This window comes from Phlebotomus argentipes, unplaced genomic scaffold (genome assembly GCF_947086385.1).
Source record: "Phlebotomus argentipes unplaced genomic scaffold, Phlebotomus argentipes genome assembly contig_5, whole genome shotgun sequence".
Lineage (NCBI taxonomy): Eukaryota > Metazoa > Arthropoda > Insecta > Diptera > Psychodidae > Phlebotomus > Phlebotomus argentipes.
Genome location: NW_026776165.1, coordinates 7033611 through 7059090, shown reverse-complemented (window position 1 = coordinate 7059090; position 25480 = coordinate 7033611). Strand labels below are relative to the sequence as shown.

The window sequence follows — 25480 nt, the reverse complement described above, 5'->3', positions numbered from 1 at the left end:
GCGTGGAGTGCTATAAAAGAGCGACAAATTCAAACTGAGCAACATTTTGTAGTTCAACGGACCGGCTCACGTGTTCTCCATGCAAACAATCGATAAATTATTAATTTCCCCCACAATTCAGCATACGATTTTCCACTTACCTAATAATGCGGCGCTACGTGGGGCCGTTCATGGTGCGATTGTGTACAAATGAGGTTGAAAATTAGATTTGATCCACACCTAAAATAGGAGCGAATGTCCTCGGTATTGTGCCTACGATTGTGTATAGCAATTTGTTGCTCCACTCCGAGGGGCTCTGGAAAATTCAATTTCCTCCTCGTCCTCGTCTTCCTATTCTGTTCTCGCAATAAAATGATTGACATCACAGCCGAATGGAATTGATTATTGAGCATTTTTATCTGTTTCGTGGGGGTGAAATGTCTCCTAAAAGAGAAACAATAACGAATTGTGAGGCCTTTGGGTGGATGACAAAGAAAATATATATTTCTTATATCGTTGCGGCTTCACTGTGCCCCTTTTCCTTAAGCTCCCATCAGAGGTATTGTTGTGTGATTGTGGAGCATAACAATATGCTGTCAATTTCCACTCGACAAAAAACACGAGGGGCAATGGAAAGGGTTGAAAGCTAAATATTTCTTCTGAAGCTGCGCTTGGGCGGTGGGTGGACTCGTAAAAATCCGCCAAAATTGCTGGGGAACTCGCGGGCTTTCGCTTGTAGTTGTGAAACAACAAAAATACACCATTATCGCTGCGCAGAGTTGAAAGCACAAGAGAAGGAGTGTTGGATTTATGCTGTTAATTGATGATGGAAGTGCATGGCAATTGCACTGTGACGCTCATGGTGATGAGGAAGTTGCCAATTGGGAGGGATTTTTCACTGACTAAAGCACAGCTTTGTGAGTCCGGAATCTCTCATCTATCTCTGTGGGCGGGAACAGCTCGACGGAGGTGCGCTCGAGAAGGAGCGGGTGAGCCGTTGGGAAGGAGAGCCACTGTGTGACGACATCGCAGCTTGTCGCCTGGAATTATTTTCGTCACGGACCTCGCAGTCACCAGCGCGAATCCGTGGTGAGCAGACGAGCCGGATGGAGATCCAGTATGTGTACCAGAAGGAGCGGCGCGACTTCGGGAAGCAGTGCAGCTTCGCGGACAAGAATGAGCTGGTGTTCTCGGAGGGGCCCAATCGGGCGGCCTTCAAGGAGTTCATCCTGCGCAACCCGATGGACCGCGAGACGCAGAAGAGCCGCCAGATGTCCGCCAGCGAGGCCAACACGGAGCGCGCCGTGTTCGAGCACAAGGGCGTCAATCACACGGAGGGTGGCTGGCCCAAGGACGTGAGCATGGCCGATCCCGAGCAGACGGTGCGCTACAAGAGGAAGATCGAGAAGGACGAGTCCTACATCGTCCAAGTGATGAGTCTCACGAAGGTGAGCCCACCCCCAATTTGTGGTTTTGTTTTGTCGATAAAAGTCATCCTTCTCTCTCGGTGTCTTCCGCCTTCCGCGGGGACACGGCAAGAGGAATTAGATGCACTCCGCCCCGTCACAAATACACCCGTCCGCGGAAGAGTAATTATAAAATTTATTAAGACATCCCCGACATTCCCCCATTGTTGACATGCAAAGCGGGAACTTTTTGCACACAAAAAGAAGTCCACAGTCACGAACTTGGCGTGTTGGGAGAAATTACAAAGTTTTCCTGCTTTCTTTTCGCCCAGCCAATGGAGCACTGCATCTTCCAGAACAATGCTGTAAATATCTATGAGAATTACTTTGACGATCTCGAACCTGCGCCGCTCGTCGAGAAGTGCAACTCGAGGACAGTGAATGTCTACAGGGATCCTTCATCCATTCCGGTACGCATTGCCAATTGATCAGGAAGCAGAAGATCTCATTAGTTCTCTTCTCCAGAGGAACGTGACCCACTTGTCGTGGTCTCCGGACTCTGGGAAGCTGGCTGTGTCGCACTGCAACAGAGATTTCCACGAGGACAGATGCTCACAGTCCAAGAATTCCTACATTTGGGAGATTGAGAATCCCAACGCGCCTCTGCAGACTTTCGAGCCGCCGAGTCCCATCGTGTGTCTGGAGTACAACCAGAAGGATCCCTCGAGCCTCGTGAGCGGCATGTTCTCCGGCCAAGTGGCCGGCTGGGACATGCGGCACGGGAAAAAGCCCATCTCGGTCACAGATCGCGAAGTCAGTCATCGAGATCCTGTGAATTCTGTGCTCTGGATCAACTCCAAGAGTGGAACGGAGTTCTTCTCGGGCAGCTCGGACGGACAGGTGATCTGGTGGGACACGAGGAAGCTCACTGAGCCCCTGGATCGTCTCCTTCTGGATCCCATCAAGACAGATGATCAGAATCTGGATCGGTCTTATGGCTGTTCCGTGCTTGAATACGAGACAACAATTCCCACGAGGTTCATGTGTGGAACGCAGCAGGGAATGCTCTTCTCGTGCAACAGAAAGGGAAAGACGCCCAGTGAGAAGATTAACATTCGTGTAAGTGCTTGGAGAATTGATTTATTCGCCGCTTCTATCGATTGTGACCTTTTCATTCCAGATCATGTGCCACTTGGGACCAATTTACACGGTGGCCAGGAATCCGGCCTTCGTGAAGAACTTCCTCACCGTTGGCGACTGGACGGCGAAGATCTGGTCTGAGGACTGTCGCGAGAGTGCCATCATCTGGACGAAGAACCACTCCTGCCTCTTGACCGGCGGCGAGTGGAGTTCCACCAAGGTCTCAATGTTCTATATAACGCGCATGGACGGCGTCCTGGACGCCTGGGATCTGCTGCAGCAGCAAAACGATCCGGTGCTCAGCATCAAAGTCTGCGACGAGTCCATCCGCTCTTTGCGCTCGCACGAGGCAGGACGGCTGATCAGTGTGGGCAGTGAGAAGGGGGCCACATATCTGATAGAGGTCAGTGAGAACATGTCCTTCTCAACGCGCAACGACAAGCCCTTGTTCACGGCGATGCTGGATCGCGAGAGCAAGCGGGAGAAGATCCTGGAGGCGAAGCTGCGGGAGCTGAAATTGAAGGTGCGCGCTGCTCAGCGTCAGGAGGATGACACTGAGGAGGCCAAAGCGTCCCGCCTAGCTGCCATGGAGCGATCTTGCCAGCAGGCGCAAACTGACTACTTCAAGATGGTGGAGAAGATGAGATCTTCCAGGAATCCCGATCTCTATCCCTGTAAGTACGGCAGATTTTCTGCTAAGGCTGAAAGACATGAAGTGGAAAGCTTGGGATTTGGGAGGAATTTGAGATTCTTCAGCTGACCAGCTCTTTTCTCCTTTCCAGTCAGCGGTGATGAGGATGAGGAGACTGCGGACAGGTCGGAAGTGAGCCAGAAGGACACGGACACCAGCGAGAAACACTAGTTGGCGTCTCTAAGCAACCCACCCACCTTTTCACGAATTGCCTGTTTTGTTTCACACTCAGCGGCAGGTGTGAAAATTGATCAAACACCTCTGGAAAGATTCCCTCGAAGAGACCCTTAGTGAGCACTGGTGATTCTGCACAGCTCATCCCCATGAATAAGGAAGTGAAGGTGGTTGTGACGAAGACGCGGCGGGACTTGGGGCTGCCGTGCATCTTCCGGGATCGCGATAAGCTCGAGTGCCATGTGCCGTCGGAGGAGTTCCATCGGCGGGACTACATTATGGCGCCCGCGACCACCCGAGGTGTCCAGGCGTGCACACCGATGGGCCTGAGTGTGTGCAACACGGAGAATGTGGAGTACATCAGCAAGGGTATTCAGCACACGGAGGGCGGCTGGCCGAAGGACGTGAACAAGAATGACTCAGAACAGACGCAGAGGTACAGAAAAAAGATTGAACGCGATGAGGCCTATTCGCGGCAAGTGTTGTCCATGGCGCGCTCCATGGAGCACTTTGTGCAGCAGAACAACGCTCTCAACATCTACGAGTGCTTCTTCGAGGGCCTGGAAGTTATGGGCACGACTGGACAGTGCGACGCCCGGACTATCTTATCAGCGAAGGATCCCAGCGGAGAACACCGCGCGGTTAAGAGGCTGTCCTGGGCGCCTGAGCGCCAGGACGTCATTGCAGGCGCATACTGCTCGCTGTACGGCGATTCTGGCTCCCCTGAAGCCCTCATCTGGGACATCCGCAGCCCCAATGAGCCCCTGACTGTCCTCAATGCCTGGTCGCCGCCCAACTGCATCAAGTACAACTCCAAGGACTTCCACCTGATGATTGGCGGTCTGGTGAGCGGTCAAGTGGCGCAGTGGGACCCGCGCGTTGGTCACCAAGCCATGGCTTTGAGTCCTCGCGAAGTCAGTCACAGGGAATGCGTGACGGACGTTCTGTGGCTGTCGTCGAAGAACAACACGGAATTCTTCTCGGGCTCCTCGGATGGTCAAGTGCTGACGTGGGACGTCAGGCATCTGCGTGAGCCCATCGAGGAGCCGCTCATCATGGATCCCGAGAGACCGGATCAGCCCAGCCTGGAGCGTGCCGAGGGTGTGACCTTCCTGGAGTTCGAGGCCACGATTCCAACGCGATTCATGGTGGGCACTGAGAGAGGACACATCTTCAGTTGCAACAGGAAGGGCAAGACGTCAGCCGAGAAACTCCCTTTCAAGGTGAGATAGTTCAAATTCGCGCTTTTTCTGTGGGGAGAATTCTGGAAAAGTAATAATCGATTTTTACTTGAACACACTGAAATTCTAACTTTAGACCACAGTTAACAATTGAGTGATTGACGAGCCTGAGTGGCATTTGTCTTGCAGTACATGGCTCACTGTGGACCGATTTACGCCCTGGAGCGCAATCCGGCCATCAGCAAGATGTTCCTGTCCATCGGTGATTGGCAAGCGAAGGTGTGGTCCGAGGAGTGCCGCGAGAGCGCCATCATCTGGACACGCTTGCACAAGATGAATCTCTACTGCGGCGCCTGGAGTCGCACGCGTTTCACGCTCTTCTTCGTGGGGCGCGAAGATGGTGTTCTGGACGGATGGGATTTGCTTCTGGACCAGCACGAGCCCGTGATCAGCGTGAAGCTGTGCGATGAACCACTCATCTCGCTCGTGGTGCACGAGAGTGGCGAAAAAGTTGCCGTTGGGACGGCTGATGGCACGATTTTCGCGGTGAAATTGTCACAATTCCTCGTGGAGAATGCCAAGAATGACAAGGCGCTCTTCACGGAGATGCTGGAGCGTGAGACGCGTCGACAGAAGGTGATTGAGGGTAAGATGAAGGAGATGAAGCTGAAGAACAAGACGGCACGTGAAGAGGAGGAGCGTGAGAAATCACCTAAGGAAGAATTGGCGATTGACGATGAGGAATTGAGTGTTGCTGAGGCATTTGCAGATGAAACTGTGCTTCAGGCGGAGAAGAACTTCTTCGGTGTTGTTAAGGAGGAGCGCGAGAAACGTGCACAGGAGGCTGAGAATCGCATTGGAGCCGGAAGAGTTAGACGACCACCGCCCAGAATTGATATTGATGCAGGAAGAGTGGAATCACTGGAAGTTGTGACGAAGAGTCTCTCTGAGAGGGATTTCGAAGGGCATGAAGAGTGTAAGTTTCCATTGAAGCTCTTCTCTGACTCATTTGCTAGACACTTTCTTGTGGAATGTAGTTAAAAATAATGTTCTTTAAAGTTTTTATCTGCTACACTAACTTCCCTCCATATAAATACCCACGATTTCCGCGCCACGCGAGTTAGTTTGCGCGATTAAGTCTAATCTTAAGCATGACTGGCAGTATTTTTGTGACCTTCCTAGTTCTGTGTGCAGTTTTCACCCAAAGCAGTGGTCAAAGTCTCTTAGAGCGACTATCGAGCATGGCTCTTAGTCAAGCGGAGACTGTGTACAATGTCGCAAAAGGAGCTGCAAAGCTGATCATCACGCCTGAAGAGATGGTTGAAATAACGAAGGAAATTCTCTATGATTTACCATCGAGAGTTTTGACTGAAGCAATCAACATTTTTTGCTCACAAGCCATTGCTGTGGATGGAAATCTAAATCGCTCTCAACTGATCATTCCCGATGCTAAAAAGCTGGGCTTAACATTCTTCAACGACAAGGGTTATGTGATTTATCTTTTGGATGACATTGAGCATCTCGTTGAGCATCCATCATTTGATAGGGATGGTGAAATTGTGATCTTATTCATGGGGTGGCTTTCCAATCGAAACGACAGCTTAAATTATGCTGCAGAAATTCTGTACAATGCTTATAAATGTCGAGGACACACAAACTTCCTGGTGAGTAAAGAGAAATTATGTTTAGACGTGAATTGTTAATAATATGATCTCATTTGTCCTTTAGTTCCTCGACACTGATCAGTTCATCGACAGTCTGTACACTTGGTCTTCTCTGAACACAGAGGATTTGGGTCGTCTTCTGGTGCCTGCCATTGTTGCTCTCACAAAACACATTGACATTGGCAAATTTCACATCTTAGGCCACAGTTTAGGCTCTCACATTGCCAGTTCGCTGGGCAGACACTTCCAGGAGATCACGCAAACATCCCTGCCACGGATTACGGGTCTGGATCCGGCGCATGTGTGCTTCAATCAAGGTCAAGCACTGACAACCCTGGGAAGTGGCGATGCGACATTTGTGGACATCATTCACACCAGTTCTGGGCGATATGGCCAGGAAGCGGTCATAGGCGATGTGGATTTCTATCCCAATGGCAAGGATGGCAACATGCCAGGCTGCTTCTCTCTCGCATGTTCGCATGCAATGTCCTGGAAGTACTTTGCAGAGAGTATCTTGCCGGGCAATGAGAGAGGCTTCCTTGCCACACGATGCAATTCCTTATCGGCCTACACACAAGGCCTGTGCATTCGTGAGCCCATTCCAATGGGCTTTGCCACACCCTTAACGGCAAAGGGAACATACTTTCTTGAGACAAACGCCGCAGCGCCTTTTGGGAAGAATTCACAGATACGGAATAAATGTGTAGATGAGCTTTAGTTGAAGTTTTCCTTACCAAGAAACAATTTTACTCATCCCTTAAATAATCCTTTTCCACCTATAGTTGCTCAAGCATCTCTTTATCTTTTCAGCAAATATCTCCAGCGTCATGCAGAACTCTGTCGCCACTTTTAGGAGTGATGGAATAGCAGGAATAACACAATCCGGAGATTCCAAGACAGAAGACGGAAACAGTAAATCCGCAACTCTGTCCGGGACCATACCTTCCCTCTGAAGAGTGCAAGACTTCACTTTAGTAATACTTTAATTGACCTTTCGGACTGTCCTTCAAATTACAATTAGTATCTCTGTACTGAATTCGGGACTAAAACATTTGTGTTTGACGAAGAGGAATATCTTTGCGTGATGTGTTAATGGTGTGAAAAAGATGCTTTTTCTTTGACACTGTGGATCAGACTTCTCTCACTCATCAAAGCCACTGAAGCGCCAATTGCGCTCAATCTTCGCTCCCACGCCGGTCACTTGCTCCACGAAGATGTTGGTGTAGCGACTGAGCAGCTCCTCGAGGCCCTTGGGACGCAAATGGGGCGCCACGCGGTGCACGTAGGACCAGATGTAGTCCGTGCTGGCGCCAAATGGATGCACCACGAGAAATGTGGACACAAGACCAATGATTCGCGCCTCTTCCGGATCAATCTTGATCATCTTTGGATACTCATTTATCGTCTCTGCCTTTGCTGACTTCACTTCCACCTCATCGAAATTCTCCGTGTCCTCAGACTCTGTTGAGGAGCATTTGGTTGCACTTGTGGACGATTTGGTGGCAATTTTGGTCTTCAGCAGCAATTCTTTCACATTTGCCGCCTTCAGTTTTGCCTCCAAATCGACAATTTTGCTGTCTTTCTCCTTCTCACGCGACTTATTCTCAAGCAATTGCGTCTGCATGTTCCTGATGGTCTCTTGCAACACCTTTATTTGCTGATCTTTGATGTCTGTGTCAGATTTCAGGTCTGACTTCACGAGATTCACCTCATTTTTGTACACTTCCAATTGACACCTCAAGCTATCGTTCTCCTCCTACAACAAACAAGTGACGGTAAGTTGAGATTATGATTTGAGTTGAAGAAGAGCGGCAAACCTTGAGACTATCATTGTCCAGTTTGGCCTTCTTAGATGCACTCTTCAGAGACGATTCCCTCTCTTCGTCGGACATTTCCATCTCGTCCTCATCGTGAAGATCCTCAAGAGGCGTTGTTGCAATTTCCTGTTGCACAAAAATGAAAAGAACACGTCAATATTGATGAAAAACTGAAAGTTGGATCTGAAGATTTATTATCTCTGTGGAGGAAAGTATTTTTCTTTTGTACAATTCAAATGAAAATTGTGAAAAAGGATAACTTTTACTGAATACTTGTTGGTTATATTTTTTTTTTTGGACGAAAGTGTGTCTTTCATCGCAATTTACACTGTTTAATATCTAACAATTACTACTTATTAAGAAAATCTACAAGGAAATATCACAACAAACTCACACACATACGTATAAAAAAAAAACTCGTGGACAAAAGAGAAACATGCAAAAGTATTTTTTTTTCTTGAGACCTCAGAAAAATCCTTAAAGATTTTCTTGTGTTCTCATTTTTTGAGAATGGAAGCGAGAGAAAATAAATAGAAAATTCATTACCAATTGTGGATTTTTGGGTTTAAATTTGCTTGATTGTTTTTTTTTGTAAATTACTTTTCTCATCCTGGGTAAACAAAACTATATTTCTGAGAATTTACGGTCATTGCTAAATACCATTTTTCATCCTTGGCCCTGTTTTCCGTCCGTTCTTTTCCTTTGCTGAACTTTCTTTCACTTACCTTCTGTCTTAATCTTTGCATATTTCTTAGATTCATTCTAATTACTTTTTTTTTGAAATATTTTTCTCTTTTGCAAATTTGCCTTTGAATGTCTCAAATGATTCTGGTTTTACTTCAGTTACGCTTTTCATGCAGATAATTTGAAAATCTTCACACATTTTTGAGGTTTTGGGATTTCTTTTAAAAGTAAAAATATTAATTTTGAATTGATATTTTTGTTTATTTTCTCATGTAAAATATTTGAAATTTCTTTATGTTTCTTGAAAACATTTTTCAACTCATTCTTACAAGAATATAGAGAGAGAAAAAAAGATACAAGATATAATATTTAATGTATGAGAAAACAAACAAAGATTATAATTAACTATAAAAGTGGATTTTAGGATAGTTAAGAGGATAAATCTGTGTGCAAAACTGGCCTATAAAAGCGAAAACTGCCTTTCGAAAGATTGTCTGACGAGAAGTTCTAACAAAATATCACGAAAGACTTTGGAAAAAATAAAGAGAAAAACACATAGAGTACGTACCAGAGCCTGCCTCTTCCACAGATCGATGTTCTTTCTCTGTGCTTTGGTGAAATGGTCCCAAACCTTCTTGTGACTAGCAGCATTGAACACTTTTTTAATCTGAGTGACTGATGGAGATGATAGCGAGTACAATATACAATTATAATTGAGAGGAGTTAAATTTATAAAATAAAAAGTCACAAAGAAAGAAAGAATAAGAGACGGAAAATTAACGAGTCTTCTCTTCTCACTTTGGAATATTGTACACCAAGGAAAAGTGAAAGTGGGGGGAAAATTTCACATCTGAAGAGGATCCTCAAGACATTTAAAACTTAAACACGAATCCTCTTATCTTCACGGCTAAAATCCCAATAGAAGAAAAATTAAAGAAACTGAAGAGCTACGCGACTCTTCTTCTGCTTAAGACACCAAAGCAAAGGTAAGAAAAAAAACAGTAATTTGAAAAAATAATTCACACAGAACAATTAAAGAATCACTACCAGAAATGAAGTTTTTTTTCGTGTGTTGAGAACGAAAATAAAAAATTATATACTTGAAAACCTTGGAAATAATCCACCACTCATTTTTTTTTTGGCAACCTGATTTCTAGAAATAAGAAATTACGGTAAAAATGTCCCTGAAAAGTAAAGGTATTGGAAAAATAAATGAAATATTACCCTGCTATGCTTCACAAACTCCCGCTCAGCATTTTAGATTGCTTCATCTTCATTCTGTCTTAAGTTCAAATTTGTAACTTTACATACCTTTTTTTCAATCAATATTTTTCAATCTTTTTTTTTCACATTTGCAAATGTGGGAATTTTGCAAAGAAATACAATTGTCATGCAGTGTTGAACAGTGAAATAAAGCTCATGTTTTCACTCTTTTTACACTGAGTTTGCTTAAGTGGATATTTATCAAAAAGACATGATGGTTTTATTCCACTGCACAACACTGTATTTTCCTTCGACATCATTTTGTTTGTAACTCCTTTTTACATTGTGTAAAAAGGAGCTTTGAACTTGACACCCAAACATTGATCAATTCCAAAACTCTTCTTCACGAGATGCTCTTCTGTTCTAGATTCCTCAGATCATTTTCCTGTCCGATCTTTGATTTTTTTTTCTCATATTATACAATACCTTCATGAATTGGTCGGGAAAGTTAGGAGAAATTTGCCAACCACAATACTTGCCAGAAAAGGACTCAATTTCTCCTAAGTTCGTTCTATGGAATATTACAAGACAGATTTTCTGACTAAACTTCCACCACCAAGACAGAAATGTAAAAACTAAAGGTCTCCTCAAGGCACCGCCAAGTTACCGGATCAACATAAAGGTGTGAATTTGGACCTCTTCTCACCGCCCCGGGGACAGAGAAACACCACGGCGGGAGGGGATTGAGTGCCTTAGAATCTGAGCACAGAGAAAGCAATCGCGACTACTTACATTGCACCATCATGCTCTGCGTCTGCTTCCTGTACAGCTCGCGCGCCTTCTGCAGCTCCTCCTCGTACGCCAGCTTCTCGCCACTGATGCGCCTCACGTGCGCATTCGTGCTCTGGATCATCGAGTAGAACGTGTTGGAGTTGCGCTTGTTGCAATCGCCGCGCTCCAGCCACGCGATCAGCGTCTGCACGGCTTTAGCGAAGGACTCATCCTGCTTCAGTCGCTCCGCAATCGCCGCCGCCTCGTGCTCCGTGTAGTGAACAATCGGCGGCGGCGACAGAGGTCTCAGGCGATCGCGCTCAAGACGCTCCCGGTGACGCTGCTCGCGCTGCAGTTGACGCTGCCGACACTCCCACTCATACTGATCGTCTCTGGCCTGCAATAGCACACCAGAAGCTCTCAAGTTCAGTCTTCCGGAGGATCAGAGCGCCGGCTTTACCTGTGCATAGTCCACGTGGAGGCGTCCGGAATGCGCGAGGTCCGTTTGTCCAGTGATGCGCAGCCTGTAGCCGGACAGATAGATGGCCGAGTCCACGGAAGCCTCAAAGGCGAAGCGGATGTGGCAGAAGTTCTTCTTGGACAGCCTCAAAGTCGTGATTTCTCCACATCTCTCAAACACTTCCCTGATGATCTCTTCGCCGATGTTCTCAGGCAGTCCGCCCACGAACACTGTCCGGCATCCTGGCGGCCTCTCGCGAGTCGTCGGCGCGGGTGTGTTGGGATTTGGCGGGAAGAGCGTGCAGGACTTGCACGTGATGACTTCCTTCGCTGATGTGGAAACACCGGCTCCCGCTGAGCTGCTCTTCCCGTCCGCGAGCAGCGGATGCGGCGCTCCGACGATGGGGAACTGCTGCAGACCCAGCATAGAGGGATCAATGACGTTCATCATGCCCGGCATCATCATGAATCCCTGCGGCATGCCCATCATTCCGTTGAACACCATCTCGCTCTGTGGCAGCGACATGGGGCCCAAGTTCTTCTCCTCCAGCCCATTGCTGCTCCCCTCGCTGCTCCTGCGCTCCGCGATATCGGCCTTGTCCTTCTGCCCGGCGCGGCACTCCGGCTCGTTCGTCTCCAGATCCATCGGAGCCGCTCCGGGCGCCTGTCCCTGGTTTTTCTTGAAGTCCAGCGCGGAGTCACTCACCGCCGACAGGTTGGCCATGACCGTGTGCGATGGCCCCGCCATTGGAGGGATGCCAGCAGCCAGGGAAGTCATGAAATTGGCCCCATTCGGCAGATTCCCCATCAGAGGCACTGCATTGACGTGCGGAACATAAACATGGCTTTTTCTCGCAACTCCCCGGAAAATCCACCCAATATACTCACTCATCGCGTGAAGGGGATTATTCCCAAGGGGGTTAAACCCGAAAGACATCCCCGAGATTTCTTTTTATCCACAAATTATCAATTTTTCTCACAATATTTGCACTATTGATTAGACAAGAAAATTTTCACTACAATCGTGAAGTTGATCACGAATCCCCTGTAGCGAAAGCTTTCCCTGACAATATTAAAGAGTAAGAAGTGTCCATTGACCAAAGAAGATTTTTCCGATACATTTTCTCACTTTTTCTATATCGTTGTTTTATTTGTTCATTAAGGTATGAGCTGTGAAAATTTTATTTTAATGCCAAAATTTTCAGTAAGAAATTGTGTATTTTATTACAATTTATCAAGTTAGGTACACTTCTCCTACTTAACCTATCATCCATCAAGATTAATTGGAAGCAGTACGCATGCATTGGCGTATTGTGGAGGGCATGTGTAACCGTTGGGACAGACGAGGCCATCGGTTACGCAGCAAAGCCATTCCAGATATGGATCAATCTTCGTGGCTCCTTGGTAGTATCTCGCGCAGGAATCCGATCTGCCGAAGGAAACTATAGCCACTTGCACTCCAAACAGTGTGACCCCTGATCCAGAGTCTCCGTTGCAGATATAAACAGAAGGGGTGATATGAGTGGCCGGCCCAAGACAATAGGCGCTTGGCGGGACTACTCCGCCAAATTGTGATTGGCAAATTGATATGTCTACAATTTCCATGTAACCCTGTTGAAGTATTGGTGATAAATCACTTGTGTCTGATGTTTTCCCGAAGCCAGTCACACTGAGACTTTTTCCGTAAAAGTAGCTATCCGGGAAATGAGTAGTTGGCAGAGGTACAGGACGTACTGTGGCAGAAATTGTAACTGGCGTAGTGAGTTTGATTACCCCGATGTCATGTTCAATTGTTAACTTATTATAGAGTGGATGAGGACAGATATTTGTGAATAGAACTTCTTGAGAATTCCCACTATCAAGTCTATCACTGCCAAATTTAACATTTATCACAACAAAAAGGAAGAATTTAACTCTCAGGCAGTGAGCCGCAGTTAGAACATGTCTGTCAGTTATTAGTGAACCACCGCAGAAGGCGTCAGTGATAACGTCAATTAGAGAATCTCTTGCAGTATCTAGTTCAAGAGCGACTTTCAGAAAGAGTTGAACGTGATAGGGATGTTCTGCAATTGTAGCATCATCGCCACCAATAATTCTGGATTGAGGCCCACTTGCAGCCTGTAACACATGTATATATATTTTCAAAGTCCCTGCTCTCTAATGCTTCTCAAGAAGATCTTACCTTACTTCCAGGCACTTGAAAAAGTGCAAGACTGATAATTAGCACAGAGAGTAGTTTCATTTTCACTGATTGAGCAATGACTGGTGGTTCTGTATTATTCCTTACCTTTTTATACTCAAATTTAGCCTAATTTCTTAAGGCAGAATAAAGTATTATCATTTTAATAACTCATTGTTATAAGTAGAGAAGGTAGAGAATAAAGCGTGCTTTTTTAGGCTCAATTATTGTATATTTTGGAAAATTCTTGTGTTGCAATGTAACACAAGGACTTCTTATCCATCTGACCTAGTCTAGTATAAAAGTCATAACTTGACGCATCAATTATTTAAAACAATATAGTTTCTGAATTTCTAGGTCATTTATACTAAATGCTGACAAAGATAAGACATTCTTGTGGAAGTTCGCTGAATGAATTTTATTGGCTTCAGCCTGTGTTTCATCTACACGACGCTTGGATTGTCTTTGAAATTACAAAGAAACAATCGTTTGAACACAGAGTTGATTTCTTAAATCATCATAATTTCCTGTTCCACTGATGTGAATATCATTTATGGCTTAGTAAAAAAGAAAGTCGACGAGTATTATTTTATTGATCGTGAAAAAATGATGAAGGATTTCACCCTCTTTACAAAATGCATGTCAAATTACCGCCTTTTTTGGTCACAAATTCACAATGCGCGCTTATTGAAAGTTCTCACTTTGGGTGAGAAATAAAACCAATAAAGATAAGTTTTAATATGTGAAATTTCTTTTATTTCCCCCTAAATGGAATGCGCAACTCTTATTTTCATGTAGCGCAGCTGTAATTTTGGTCAAATCTCTCAAACAGCTGTTCACACGCGAAGGGTGGAAGAGAAGGAAAATTGTATTCCTTTTTGATGGGATTTTTCTTTGATTTTATTGGCACGTCTCGCTAGTTGATTCCCCTCGAGAAGCCCCAGTGTGAAAAACATCTTGTCCACTGTATCTTCCTTTTGCCCGCGAAGACCATCACGGGCAAAAGAGAGACGGAGAAAGAGGAAGAAAAAGAGTGAAAATGGGGCAATGCGGAGATGCCCAAGAGAGCACGAGAGTAAAATGCCTCAATTTCATCCTTTTTTCCCGGCTCTTGTGCAATTCCTTGGCTGGTTTCTTCTTATTTGGACAGCTGATGGTGAGCGTAAACAAAGATGGATTAAGCGAATCGATGCACAACTCCGCGATTTCGCCTCACTTTTTGCCATTTCGCTAATATGTAAAAGTGCATCATCGTAAAAATGCGCCATAAAATCTAATGATTGTGCAAATATCGTAAATTACCACCTGGACATGTCTAACGAATGGTGGACAAAATTTTGGCGAGTTTTCGTCTGTGCAATAAATTAAAATTGGAGATATCTTTCACTTGCATCGCAGGCCATTAACATCAGTTCGCCAGTGTCGATCTTAATACATCAGAAAGTTGATTTTATGACTTCTTTAGCACCACCAGTGGTGATGTAATTGGATTGAGACAGAAGAAAGGCAATCGCCAATCGATTTCCGGTTCCGCGCGCAAATCGCCGCGCGGAAAAGCGACCAAAGAGCTGAAGCTCTGCCTCATCTCCTCGCGCGCGCGGGAAAACCCTTTCGGGGGAGCATCAGCAGCTGCGCCAGACAGGCAGACACTTAAACAGCACTGCAATATCATGACGAAGATTAATGACCTCGAGCTTCCCTAGCGAAATCCTTTGCTTTGTCGTAAATTTCACTGTGCGAAAGATGAGGGGCGGGAGAAGAGAAAAAGTGCATTTCTGAGAGATGCAATTTTCTTTTTCATCCTCAGCACCATCAAATTTTTCCCAGGGTTCGTCGGGGTGGTGGCGACGAGGGGTTGGAATCTCATTTATCTCCGCTCTTGAAGGATGTTCTTGAGGTGGAAGTGGTGAAAAACATTAAAGCACGCGATGGAGAACAAATTGTCTGTTTCGAAATACTATGATGCTATTTATCTGTGTTATATGGATAAAGATAAGCCTGGATAAAGAATTTATTACAATCTCTATTTAGATTAAATGTATTTGATTGATTGACTTTAATTTAAAAACAATTCAATTATGTTGCAACTATTATTCTATTTTCTCGCAACATTTTAGAAGGAATTCGTTGTGTCACACTTTTAATCATTTTCTTGGCAGGAATTACAATTTCCCCAATTCATACAATTTTAATTGGTCAATACATGAACAGCATTTGAATTTATTTTCTTACAATAAACACAAAATACTATTGAAATCGTAACAGTAACAACAATTATTAGAGAAATTCTTACAGCAGTGTAAGTTCTATCATTGTTTGATAGTTTAGATTTGTTGATTTGAAGATTCTCTGTTGTATTTATTGGTACAAACACTTGATCTGTGTGAGAACACTTGTTCCAGCACGTGGTGTTGTCCAGATCATCCTTCTTTGGTTGGTCATTTTCCTCAAAGTAACTGGACAAAACGTTTACCCGTTTTGCAAAATTATCCAAGTACGAATCAGGAGATAGCCTACGATAGTAGTTAAATACAGAATCTCTAACGACGATCCAGGCGCCGATTTCATAAAAATCATCAGCTATTTGATGACAACCCCAAAGCATTAGAACGCTGTCAGAATTGTACTGAATATTGACATCAAACCAGTGATTTGGACATGGGTTGTTGATATATCGTATTTCGTATTTTGAAGGTTTGTAGTGTTTGAAGATTAAGTGTACATTGTTACACAATACTGGATAAGAATATATATCTTGAATCTGTGAATTGCACTTGATGCTAAAGACTAAGATAATGAAGTATTCCGCATGTTTCTTGCAACTTAGGTGAATGGCTGTGTAACCCAGGTCTTCACACGGATTGCTGTAGAGATTGAAAGTGTCATTATCTGCTGGAAGATGGTACAAAACTCTGTAGATTGTCAAAGATGTGTCTATATTCGCAGCTTCGCAAGGATTGTTTTCCTGAGACACTTCAGCTTCAGGACATTTTCCTTCGAACTGCAGCCCAAGAACACAAACCAATATAACGAGTATCAACCGAATTTCCACAGACATACTGGAGATTATAGTACCCAGAACACCTACAAGGCTTCTTATATATAACATAATAATATTTTAAATTATTTATTCGTTTACAGGTGTTATGAAAATTATAGAGTCAAAGTTTAGTTACGCTTTTGGTGTTACTATATCTTGTATTTCTTAATGATTCCAATAACGCAAAACCCAGAAGGGATCAAAAGCAAGCCCAAAAATCCTGCAGTTATGAAGATCATTTTCTCATTATCTTCATTAGACTGAGATTGATTTCCTGTCGGTGAAGATGAATCGCATTGATTGTGATAATCACAGTTGCGAATTTTGCATTCGCCACTTTCATACACGTTGCTCATGAAGTCCATTTCGAAAACATTTAGTTTTCCAGATATTTCCTTCAAGATCTCCCAATCTCTCAACATTTCACGGTAATTGGGATCCTTGGTGATTATCCAGGCTCCCAGTTGATGGCGATTCCCTATCAGATTTTCGCAAGTCCATAATCCAATATATTGCTTCCCTTCGCCAGCGAAGATGCGAAAGTCTTTCGAGTACGAAGGACACTTTTGTTCTAGGAAAATACTAGGCTTGATTTCCAGGGAATTATTAATCTGTTTCACCTCAAAAGGCAAACACTGAAAGTCAATGTTAAATTCAATGTCACGCCGACACTGAAAATATATTACGAGTGTGTCGCTTATTTTATTTTCTACGTATTTCGTTGGGCAGTAAATCTTGATATACATCTGTCCGAGATCTTGAAAAGGATTATAAAACAGGGTAAATGGTTCAGATTTGAGTGGCAAATGGTAAAGAACGTAGTACAATTCATACAACAGTGACGAAATATTGTAATTTTTGCATTGAAATTCACTATTCTGAGGTTCCGGACATTGGCCCATCTTAATAATACAGTCAATTTGAATTAAGAAAGAAAAGAAGAGCAAGCAAGTGACTATTCTCTGGCAATTCATCTTGTACTGAAGGGTTTCGAGGAATGTGCTCTTGTTTATCAAAGTGCTGTGGCTTTCCTGAAAACTTTTAAAAAGTTTTCTCATCAACAAGGAAAGTGAAGGTGTTATGACATAATTGATAGGTACTGTGATAATAAGTCTGAAAGCCTCGAGTTTTGCAACAACGGAAATAATATTGAAGTTCCACATTTTATTGAAACCCACTCAATCACTATTCGTTCTTTAATCAAGAACTAAATTAAAGTAAAAAAGAATGTTAAGTAGCAATTCAATTACTCTTATGAATATTATAATAAATGAATGCTAGTAAGGATTCTACTGGCTTCAGCCAATCAGTTGTTGTGAAGGAATAAATCCTTTATTGCAACATCGATTGCTTTCAATTGTATTGTTATGCATACAATTCCATATTGCTTCATGCTGTCTTTCTTCTTTGTTGCTTGAGAGCCCTTTAGGTCGGTAGTAAAGCATTTGTTCTTGCATAATCAGCTCTCAATTCTGTGTTGACGATGAATTGTCCCAGCAAAGTCCTAGAAGATAGTCACAATTGGTAGCATTGTTAAGACTGAACAGTGCTAAAGAACCTTCAGTGAATGAGTGCAAGTCTTGCAACGAATATTGAGAAAAATTTATTGTCATACAAATGTATTCTAATATTCAATTACTGTTCGTTTTGTCTACTTCCGTTGTTGCAGTGAAATTAAGCGGAAAATGTCCAAAACCTGAACTGTCTCACGAAAGCAATCCTTGCGAAGCTGCAAATATAGACTCAACTTACGCAATCTACAGAGTTTTGTACCATCTTCCAGCGGATACTGATACCTTCAATCTCTACAACAATCCGTGTGAAGACCTGGGATTCTTAACGGTCCGGCTGAATTGTATGAAATACGAAGAGAACTATATTCATTTGGGACTAAATTTTAAGTGTGATTCACGCCCGGAAGAATTTCCTAGCACTGCTGGACTAATGGGATGTTATAGAATAAACTTAATCTTCAAATACTACAAACCTCCTAAATACGAAATACGATATTTCAACAATTCATGTCCAAATTACTGGTTCGATGTCAATATTCAGTACAATTCTGACGGCGTTCTGATGCTTTGGGGTTGTCATCAAATAGCTGATGATTTTTATGATATCGGCGCCTGGATCATCGTTCGGCATTCCGTATTTAACGAATATCGTTTGCGATTTCCGAAGTATTTGGACACCTTCGTAAAACGGATAAATGTATATCCGGATATTCTGAGAATAAATGACAAACCAATGAAGGAAGATCTTAGTATTGACACGTGCTGGAATAAATGCTCGGATATTTTCCAAGAATTTGTTAATACTAATTTCACGACAAATGAAAATATCAATGAAACAATCCGAATGACATCAAACAATGAGATAATTTTCATAAACATTGGCATAGCTCTTGTGGTAGTCATATTGCTTTCAATCTCAATTGTCTTGTGCATTTTCGCGAAGAACTATAAATCGAATTCTGTTCACGTGATTAATACATAAAAATATTGCTGTATTTCAAAACAATTTTGACTTTCACATCCCACTTCTGACACCAGTTTTATCGCAACCAGAAGAAAAATGTCAAAACATTTTTACATCTCTTGCAAGTGATATAATTTCATAATGCACGATTTCTATTTTCATCCTCAAACTATCAAACATGATTGAAATAAATTAAATTAATTCGAATGATTTTTTCTTGTCTTCTTTCTTGCATTTTCGCCCGAAAAAAATATTTTGTGATACTTTTATTTGGTCGGCAGTCTTATTTCTCTCATTTTCGAATCTCTGGGGCAATCAAGAGCAATAAATGCAGGAGGTGGAACACAAAAAATGATACACTGTGCATATGAAAAAGTGAAAGGAATTTTTTTCACGTGCTGCTGCCTTTTTATCGCTTTTATTTGTCTTCCTCTGCTTCTGATATCTTGTTTCTTGCGGTGTGAACCGAAGGAGAAGTAACAAGTGAAATTTATTATGAAATCCTGGAATATCGCGATATTTGGGCCTCTTTTATCTCTCTTTTTCCCCGTGTCACTCATGGGCCTCACTTTCCACTCACTGCGTGGATGGTGTGACTTCAGGTGCGCCCGTGTGGGATCTGCTCGGCGATGTTGGGAAACCCTTCTTGGCTTCCTTTGCGAAATTCGCGCTGCGGCGGAGGAACTGCAGGCGGCGGACAGTAAAAATAGAACCGCGACGAGGCCCAGAAGAAGCGCACAGAGAGAAACGGGCGAGGATTGGCGATGGAGAGACAAGAACACACGGCTGGATGCTGATGCACGACAAACACCTCTGATGCCCCCTCGCCCATGCTCAGAACCAGTCTTTTTAATTTGCGTCGTGCACTTTTAGTCGCTTTGCCGTCTTTTTTTGTTCGCTCCTTCACCATTTTTATCGTGGCGGGATTTCGCTTCTCTCTCTTTCTTTTTTTATTCAGCTTGCCAGCACTCGTCGTTTTGCCACCATCCTTCTGCCCAGAACTCTCGCTCATACTCCCCATCATTCTTCTGCTGCATTTGGGATGTTCTTCTGCAAAAACTGCCAACATATTTCACTTTACCATGCTCGCATGGCTGTTGGAACAATATCGATCTTGCGAGGGGCAGACAGGATACAAACATTCTGTAATTCTACAGAAGTTAGTAATGCTTTGACACAGCCTTGATTTATGTCAAAGTGACATTGGAATGCTGATTCATGTTGGAAAATTAAATATTAGCCTCAATTTGCTCAGTTTAGAAATTGATTGAAATAATAATTTTTTAAGGATTTTTCTCCCTCAACACAATCTTTATTATTTTCAATGAAAGCTTTGAAAAGAAACCCTTTTTTCTTTAATTTATCCATTCACCAAAATCTATAAAAGAAAAACAAGAGCGAATAATTTAAACAATATTTTTAGAAAAAAATATCCATTTATAGAGAGTATTTTGGGTCAACATTTGAATGGATGACTGCGAAATTCAATTTTCAGCAAACAAAACCCAATCGTCAAACATTGTTGCAGTGGCATTGTTATAAGAGCCACTGAAATCAAATTTATATTCCACTAGCAGAGATTATGTTTTGAAAGGAGCACAGAAAAATACTGTCTCACTTCCAGAAAATCACCAGAATCACGATTTCTTGTGGATTTTCTCCTCTTTCACTCGATTGTTTTCTCGCAAGAACGCCAGAACTTTGGCCAATGAGAGAATTATGCACAATCTTTTTGTGTCGCTTTTCCCCGCCACACTCTGGCATGACTATCCGTTCCAATTGTGCAATCATGTGTACTGGAAATATTCTATTTTTATTGATATATATAATTCAATTTACGGGGTCGCCGCATTGCATAGGAAAATATTATAAATTTCATTTCTATCACTGGGTCAATGGGTTTTTTTTGCCCCTCCCCTAAACGTGGCAGAGGAAATTGCTTTTGGCGGTTTGTGTGGCGTTTTAGCAAATTTTCTTCGTCGTCGCATGCAAAAAAAACGGAGGATGGCCAAAAGGTGTCTCTGGATGTTGATGTTATTGAGCAAAAAAGTCAATAAAGATACTGATCGACATCTTCGGAAGCAGGTTGACTCCCATCAGAAGGCAAATAACGTCAAATTTATATGACGATACAAACATTACGCTCAAAGAGAAGATGCGAGGATGGCGGCATAAAAAAAGCCAAGAGTTCATCAAGTGATTCTATATACTCTCCTCAACACTCCATTTTATTCATTGTAAAGTGGAATTTCATTAAGATGCTTCTCGTGGTGCTTTTTGCCCAACACCTCGACACTATTTTAATTGTATCGCGGAAAAAATGGACTTGAAGAAAAATAACTTAAATGGACTTGCGCGCTTCGGAGGAAAAAAACTATAATAGCGAGAGAGCTTCGTGGGATGTGTTCAAAGTTGACGCTCTTTTGGCGCGAATTGGAGTCAACAATTGGGTGTGGAGTAGAAAATGGACTCGAAATTTTTGGGGAAATTCGAATCTTGCTCACAAAGATTGCCCAAAAAATTGGTTTTCCCGCCAGAAATAAGAAAAGACTTGGCGTGACTTGAAGTGCTGTACATCAATAGAGTCTAGAGGAGAAATTAGTTTCACTTTGAGGTGGTTTAAATGGAAATGCTGATCGGATTCCTCGCTTTTTCTGACCATCGCCGTCCAGAGAATGAACAGCAAGATGAATTGCCCTGAAATTGGTGAAAAAGTAGAGTCGCGTGCAAATTGATCTAGAAAAATCTTGAAAAGAGCACTCATTAAGATGAACTCGTGCAGAACTGAATGAAATATTCTCAAGTGACTCCTCTTAATCTTTTTCACTGTCGAAACACTTTGCCTCAATTCCTGACTCATTGTCTCGCAGAGAGTTTGACGAAGAAAAATAAAAGGAACAAATTAAGTCGTGTTTTTTTCGCCTCCGACAATTCCATGGCAGTGCACTCAAAACTGGCGTCTTTTTTTTGCAATTCTTCGCCCAGTGTTATAGTAAATACAATTCAGCCACAAACAATGAATATAAAAATCTCAATAAATTATTGTTTTCCACCTCCTTTTTCTTCGTTGTTTCGCGCGTCTTTTTCACAACGAAGATGCGATGGCAAAAAGGAGGAGAAAAAGCTTCTCGGCTCCAAGTGTGGAACTGATAGACTCCAAAGCTGTGGTGGAGGTAGAAAAAACGAGTTGAAAAATTCAAGAAAATAAAATTCACCATTGCAACTTTTATCTCATCGTCGTGATCTTATATCTTACCGCTGAATCGCTCTTTTATTGACTTTTTTTGCGCACTCCATCCTGCTCATGTGAATTTCTGTCTCTACTCACTCTGGCATATTGACGAAATACGCAAAAAGAGTCTCCTATATTCGCTTCTTGCTGGCGGCAACCTCTCACTATTCACAGAGGGTTTATCAATTCAGAATGCTGCGCACTTTGGGGAGAAAAGTGGCAAAATGACAAGGCAGACATAAAGAATGGATGTCACTTAGCTCTTTGAAGCTTATTTCTGACGCTCAATCCTCTATTCTTCTCATTGGTCTTTTATTGTAAGAATTCTTTGCTGTTTTTCACTGAATGAAAAGGTTCCTCCAGTTAAATAACTTCATCTATTCCTCCATTGGTGTCCTGCAGGGTGCAGGACTATCTTACAAGTTACACAGTCAGACAGCATCCGGCTCGTAGAGCCAGGCCACCCCTTATTTGAAATAGATCAACCCTTTGACTACTGCCTTGAGCATTGTACTTGGAATTTGGGTGTACATGTCTTGCTGATATTGGCGTATTGGCGAGAAAAGGAGCAAGAAAAGACTCACCAAAAAGGCATCTCGATGGAGCGCAGCTCTCGAGGATGCAAAAAGAAAAGAGTCGCCGGGACTAGTTGAGAAAATTTAACCTAAATTCCAATGGCTGGAGACGAGAAGATATTCTCTGCGGCAAAAAGAGGCGCGCAGAGAAGAAAGATTGCCATTCCCGCCATCTCGCTCTTTGACTACTATTTAATGTGCAAAATTGTTGGCATTTTATAGGCATGTGTGGAGTCTCCTCCGACATCTCCATGTGGCTCGCTGTGTGTGAGTTGTCCATGAAAAACTGCAAGAGTTTCGAGTTGGCTGCATTGACCTTGAAAAGTTCAAATGTGCAGACGCCGTGTTGTTTTGTCTTTATTCCAACCGTTTTTCAACTCCTCTCTTGTTGCTGTTTTGCCTCTCGGATGGGTTTATGTTGCTATTCTGGCGCGTTTTTTGAGTCCGCCTTTCCGGGCCACTCTTAATGGCATGGATTCTTTATTCATTTTGTCTGCTATCGTATTTATTGTCTTCATCTTCTCCTTTTTTTGCTTGGTGCATTATTCATTTCGGAAATGTAGGTTGGGCTCTCTCAGAACCCGGGTTTTCTTCTCCCCTTTGTCCGCCACACATCCCCCGATGGGGGAAAAGAGAGTCAACATAATTTTCAAGTGTGTGCAATTAATTAAAGACAAGCACAAATGATCATCCACTTAATTTTAATTATTGTTCAACATTTTCAGCTAACCAAACGATCCTCTGCCAGCGACAAGATAAATTCATTCGCAATGGTAATTTGGGAGTCAAACACAAACATAAAGATCGATTGTTGTTCCCGGCAGCCAGAACATTTAATGCCAAAGCTAGGGACTGCAGAGATGCAAGCGGGGATTTACGCTGGGCATCTCACATTAATGTTTATCATGTGCATTGCGGAGTGTATTTGTTGCAGGGACAATTAAAAACGCGCCAAATCAAATGATCACTTTTATGGCGCTGTAAAAACTGAAATAGTCAAGGCAAGGGAATTCCTTTTCAGCTGGCTATATTGAGTGTCACAGTCGAAGAGGGCAATTCTGCAAAATGAAACATGCTAATTGAGGAGAATTTATAACAGTTTCATTAAATGTCTTTTATGCATTTATGCCTCAAATTAATTGCACAAATGGCGACTGGGCGGATGTTATTTGTTTTCTCTCGGCAAATATAGATTTCTGTCACCGAAGTATTTGCATTCACACCCTTTTCGCTCGTCTGGAAAGTACATCCAATGCTAATGTGATACTTTAGGAAGGAGTTAAGTTGAAGTCGCTGCGGAAATGTCGATTTTCTTGATGCGAAATGTATAAATAAGCAGGACTATGAGATTAATTGGCTTCTCAAAAGAATGAAATACCCTGAATTTGAAATATAAATCCAACAATCTCATCTAGATTACTAGTGTGTGCACGTCGATGGTTATAAATCCACGAGGTTTGCAGATATACATGCATTCTTCAACTCTACTGCTAACCTATATTTAATCCATGGACTTGTATTTGTCGTCTTCCTAGAAGGCAACAGCCACAGCATTCCCTAGCATGTACCATCGGAATTCCCCATCCATCGCCAACGGTTTATCTCTCAACGGATCCAGTGAAGCAAGAGGAGAGCTTTTCATATATTTTACTCGAAAAACTCCTTGTCTTTTTGCCCATATCCACCATCGCAAATGGTTTATTTCAGCCATCTCTTGTGTTCCTCCTCTGACCATCCTCACTCCGTGAAGACAAAAAGAAGAAAGAAAAAAAGGAGTTCTACTCTCACTGAACGCTGAATATCGCGTTGTTCAATTATTTTTCTTCTTGTGAAGGGGTTTCCTCTTTTTTCCCCTTTGCAAAACTCTTTCAGCAGAAACAAACAGACACGGTGCAAAACAGTGAACAACGCGAAAAATGAGAAGTTCTCCTCCATGAAATCGTGGTTGTTTTATTGCTGTTTAATTTTATCCCAGGCATTCCATCCTCAGTGGTGCTCCTTTTTTTTCTACCAAACTCCTCTTATTCACTCCAATTTCAAACCGTCTTTCACAACAATGTTTACAACCTTTACAACTCAATAACGATATCGCTGAGCGAGAGTGGATGGAAAAGCGCACTTTCGTGCATAATTTCCATCGTTCATTTTTCCTCTAATTAATCAATTAATTTTACCGCCACTGAGAATGCTAAACTATATTTTAATTACATTATTTTGCTACTGAGAAATTTCCAATGAATGAACAGTAAATACATCGTTGCTCTTTTTCTCATGGGCAATTTTCTCGGCAAAAAAATCGTTTAACAAATATTTGTAGAGAACTTTTGAAGCAAAATAAAACAGTGTGAATATTCTGCTCACTGTGTTTATTTACTGTGCAGAGAGGTGTACTTTTTTTTAACTGCGGTGATTGGAAAAAGAGTGCCCGAAAACACTTCTGTCTAGAACTGTTTCACAAGCTCCGCCCATTTCTATGCCCCGCCCAAGAGATTATTCCTAATTTCATAACTTTCAAATTCAAAATTAATAGTTAAAATATGTAAATCAGTATCGTGACCTACTTCTCTGCTCCCATTGTACCTCTGTCGAAAGTACACCTTCTTTGTTACATCGTGATTGTACTGATGATGTGACATTGAGAACAAATCCCTGGGATAATGTGCGAAGGGAGCAATGATTTCGCTGAAGAATAGAAGTCAATTTGATAAATAGCATTATAGCGGAGAGGATGCCTTACAGATTTGAGAAAAAACATCCCCAGGACAATTTTTTGCCGCTCGTGTAAGAAGACATCTCTGCTATTCCCA

At 42.7% G+C, this 25480-nt stretch overlaps 4 protein-coding genes across 4 annotated transcripts; 3 read left to right on the top strand and 1 right to left on the bottom strand.

Annotated features, from left to right (window-relative positions):
- Positions 1-1085: 1085 nt before the first annotated feature.
- LOC132255402 (dynein intermediate chain 3, ciliary-like) lies at positions 1086-3563 on the top strand. The gene is made up of 4 exons (XM_059751409.1): positions 1086-1427; positions 1718-1855; positions 1911-2504; positions 2566-3563. Exons 1-4 carry the CDS (start codon positions 1086-1088, stop codon positions 3283-3285), a joined length of 1794 nt encoding a protein of 597 aa, XP_059607392.1. The 3' UTR covers positions 3286-3563.
- LOC132255905 (dynein intermediate chain 3, ciliary-like) lies at positions 3540-7207 on the top strand. The gene is made up of 3 exons (XM_059752076.1): positions 3540-4613; positions 4761-5547; positions 7046-7207. Exons 1-3 carry the CDS (start codon positions 3540-3542, stop codon positions 7186-7188), a joined length of 2004 nt encoding a protein of 667 aa, XP_059608059.1. The 3' UTR covers positions 7189-7207.
- Positions 5723-6953, top strand: LOC132265776 (vitellogenin-1-like). The gene is made up of 2 exons (XM_059766550.1): positions 5723-6235; positions 6300-6953. Exons 1-2 carry the CDS (start codon positions 5723-5725, stop codon positions 6951-6953), a joined length of 1167 nt encoding a protein of 388 aa, XP_059622533.1.
- On the bottom strand, positions 7201-12189 carry LOC132255401 (ecto-NOX disulfide-thiol exchanger 2). Its single transcript, XM_059751408.1, has 6 exons — positions 12058-12189; positions 11171-11985; positions 10732-11107; positions 9305-9411; positions 8053-8178; positions 7201-7991 (listed from the first exon to the last, which is right to left on the bottom strand). Exons 1-6 carry the CDS (start codon positions 12104-12106, stop codon positions 7377-7379), a joined length of 2088 nt encoding a protein of 695 aa, XP_059607391.1. The 5' UTR covers positions 12107-12189; the 3' UTR covers positions 7201-7376.
- Positions 12190-25480: the final 13291 nt, after the last annotated feature.

Excerpts from the sequence above, each read along its gene's own strand:
- LOC132255905 (XM_059752076.1), top strand. The coding sequence starts at position 3,540 with ATGAATAAGGAAGTGAAGGTGGTTGTGACGAAGACGCGGCGGGACTTG. Across the intron at positions 4,614-4,760 it reads CCGAGAAACTCCCTTTCAAG|TACATGGCTCACTGTGGACC; the intron begins GTGAGATAGTTC and ends TTTGTCTTGCAG. Across the intron at positions 5,548-7,045 it reads TTTCGAAGGGCATGAAGAGT|CAAATATCTCCAGCGTCATG; the intron begins GTAAGTTTCCAT and ends TTATCTTTTCAG.
- LOC132255402 (XM_059751409.1), top strand. The coding sequence starts at position 1,086 with ATGGAGATCCAGTATGTGTACCAGAAGGAGCGGCGCGACTTCGGGAAG. Across the intron at positions 1,856-1,910 it reads GGGATCCTTCATCCATTCCG|AGGAACGTGACCCACTTGTC; the intron begins GTACGCATTGCC and ends TCTCTTCTCCAG. Across the intron at positions 2,505-2,565 it reads GTGAGAAGATTAACATTCGT|ATCATGTGCCACTTGGGACC; the intron begins GTAAGTGCTTGG and ends TTTTCATTCCAG.
- LOC132265776 (XM_059766550.1), top strand. The coding sequence starts at position 5,723 with ATGACTGGCAGTATTTTTGTGACCTTCCTAGTTCTGTGTGCAGTTTTC. Across the intron at positions 6,236-6,299 it reads GAGGACACACAAACTTCCTG|TTCCTCGACACTGATCAGTT; the intron begins GTGAGTAAAGAG and ends TTTGTCCTTTAG.
- LOC132255401 (XM_059751408.1), bottom strand. The coding sequence starts at position 12,106 with ATGTCTTTCGGGTTTAACCCCCTTGGGAATAATCCCCTTCACGCGATG. Across the intron at positions 11,986-12,057 it reads TAATCCCCTTCACGCGATGA|TGCCTCTGATGGGGAATCTG; the intron begins GTGAGTATATTG and ends ACGTCAATGCAG. Across the intron at positions 8,179-9,304 it reads TGTGGAAGAGGCAGGCTCTG|GAAATTGCAACAACGCCTCT; the intron begins GTACGTACTCTA and ends TTTGTGCAACAG.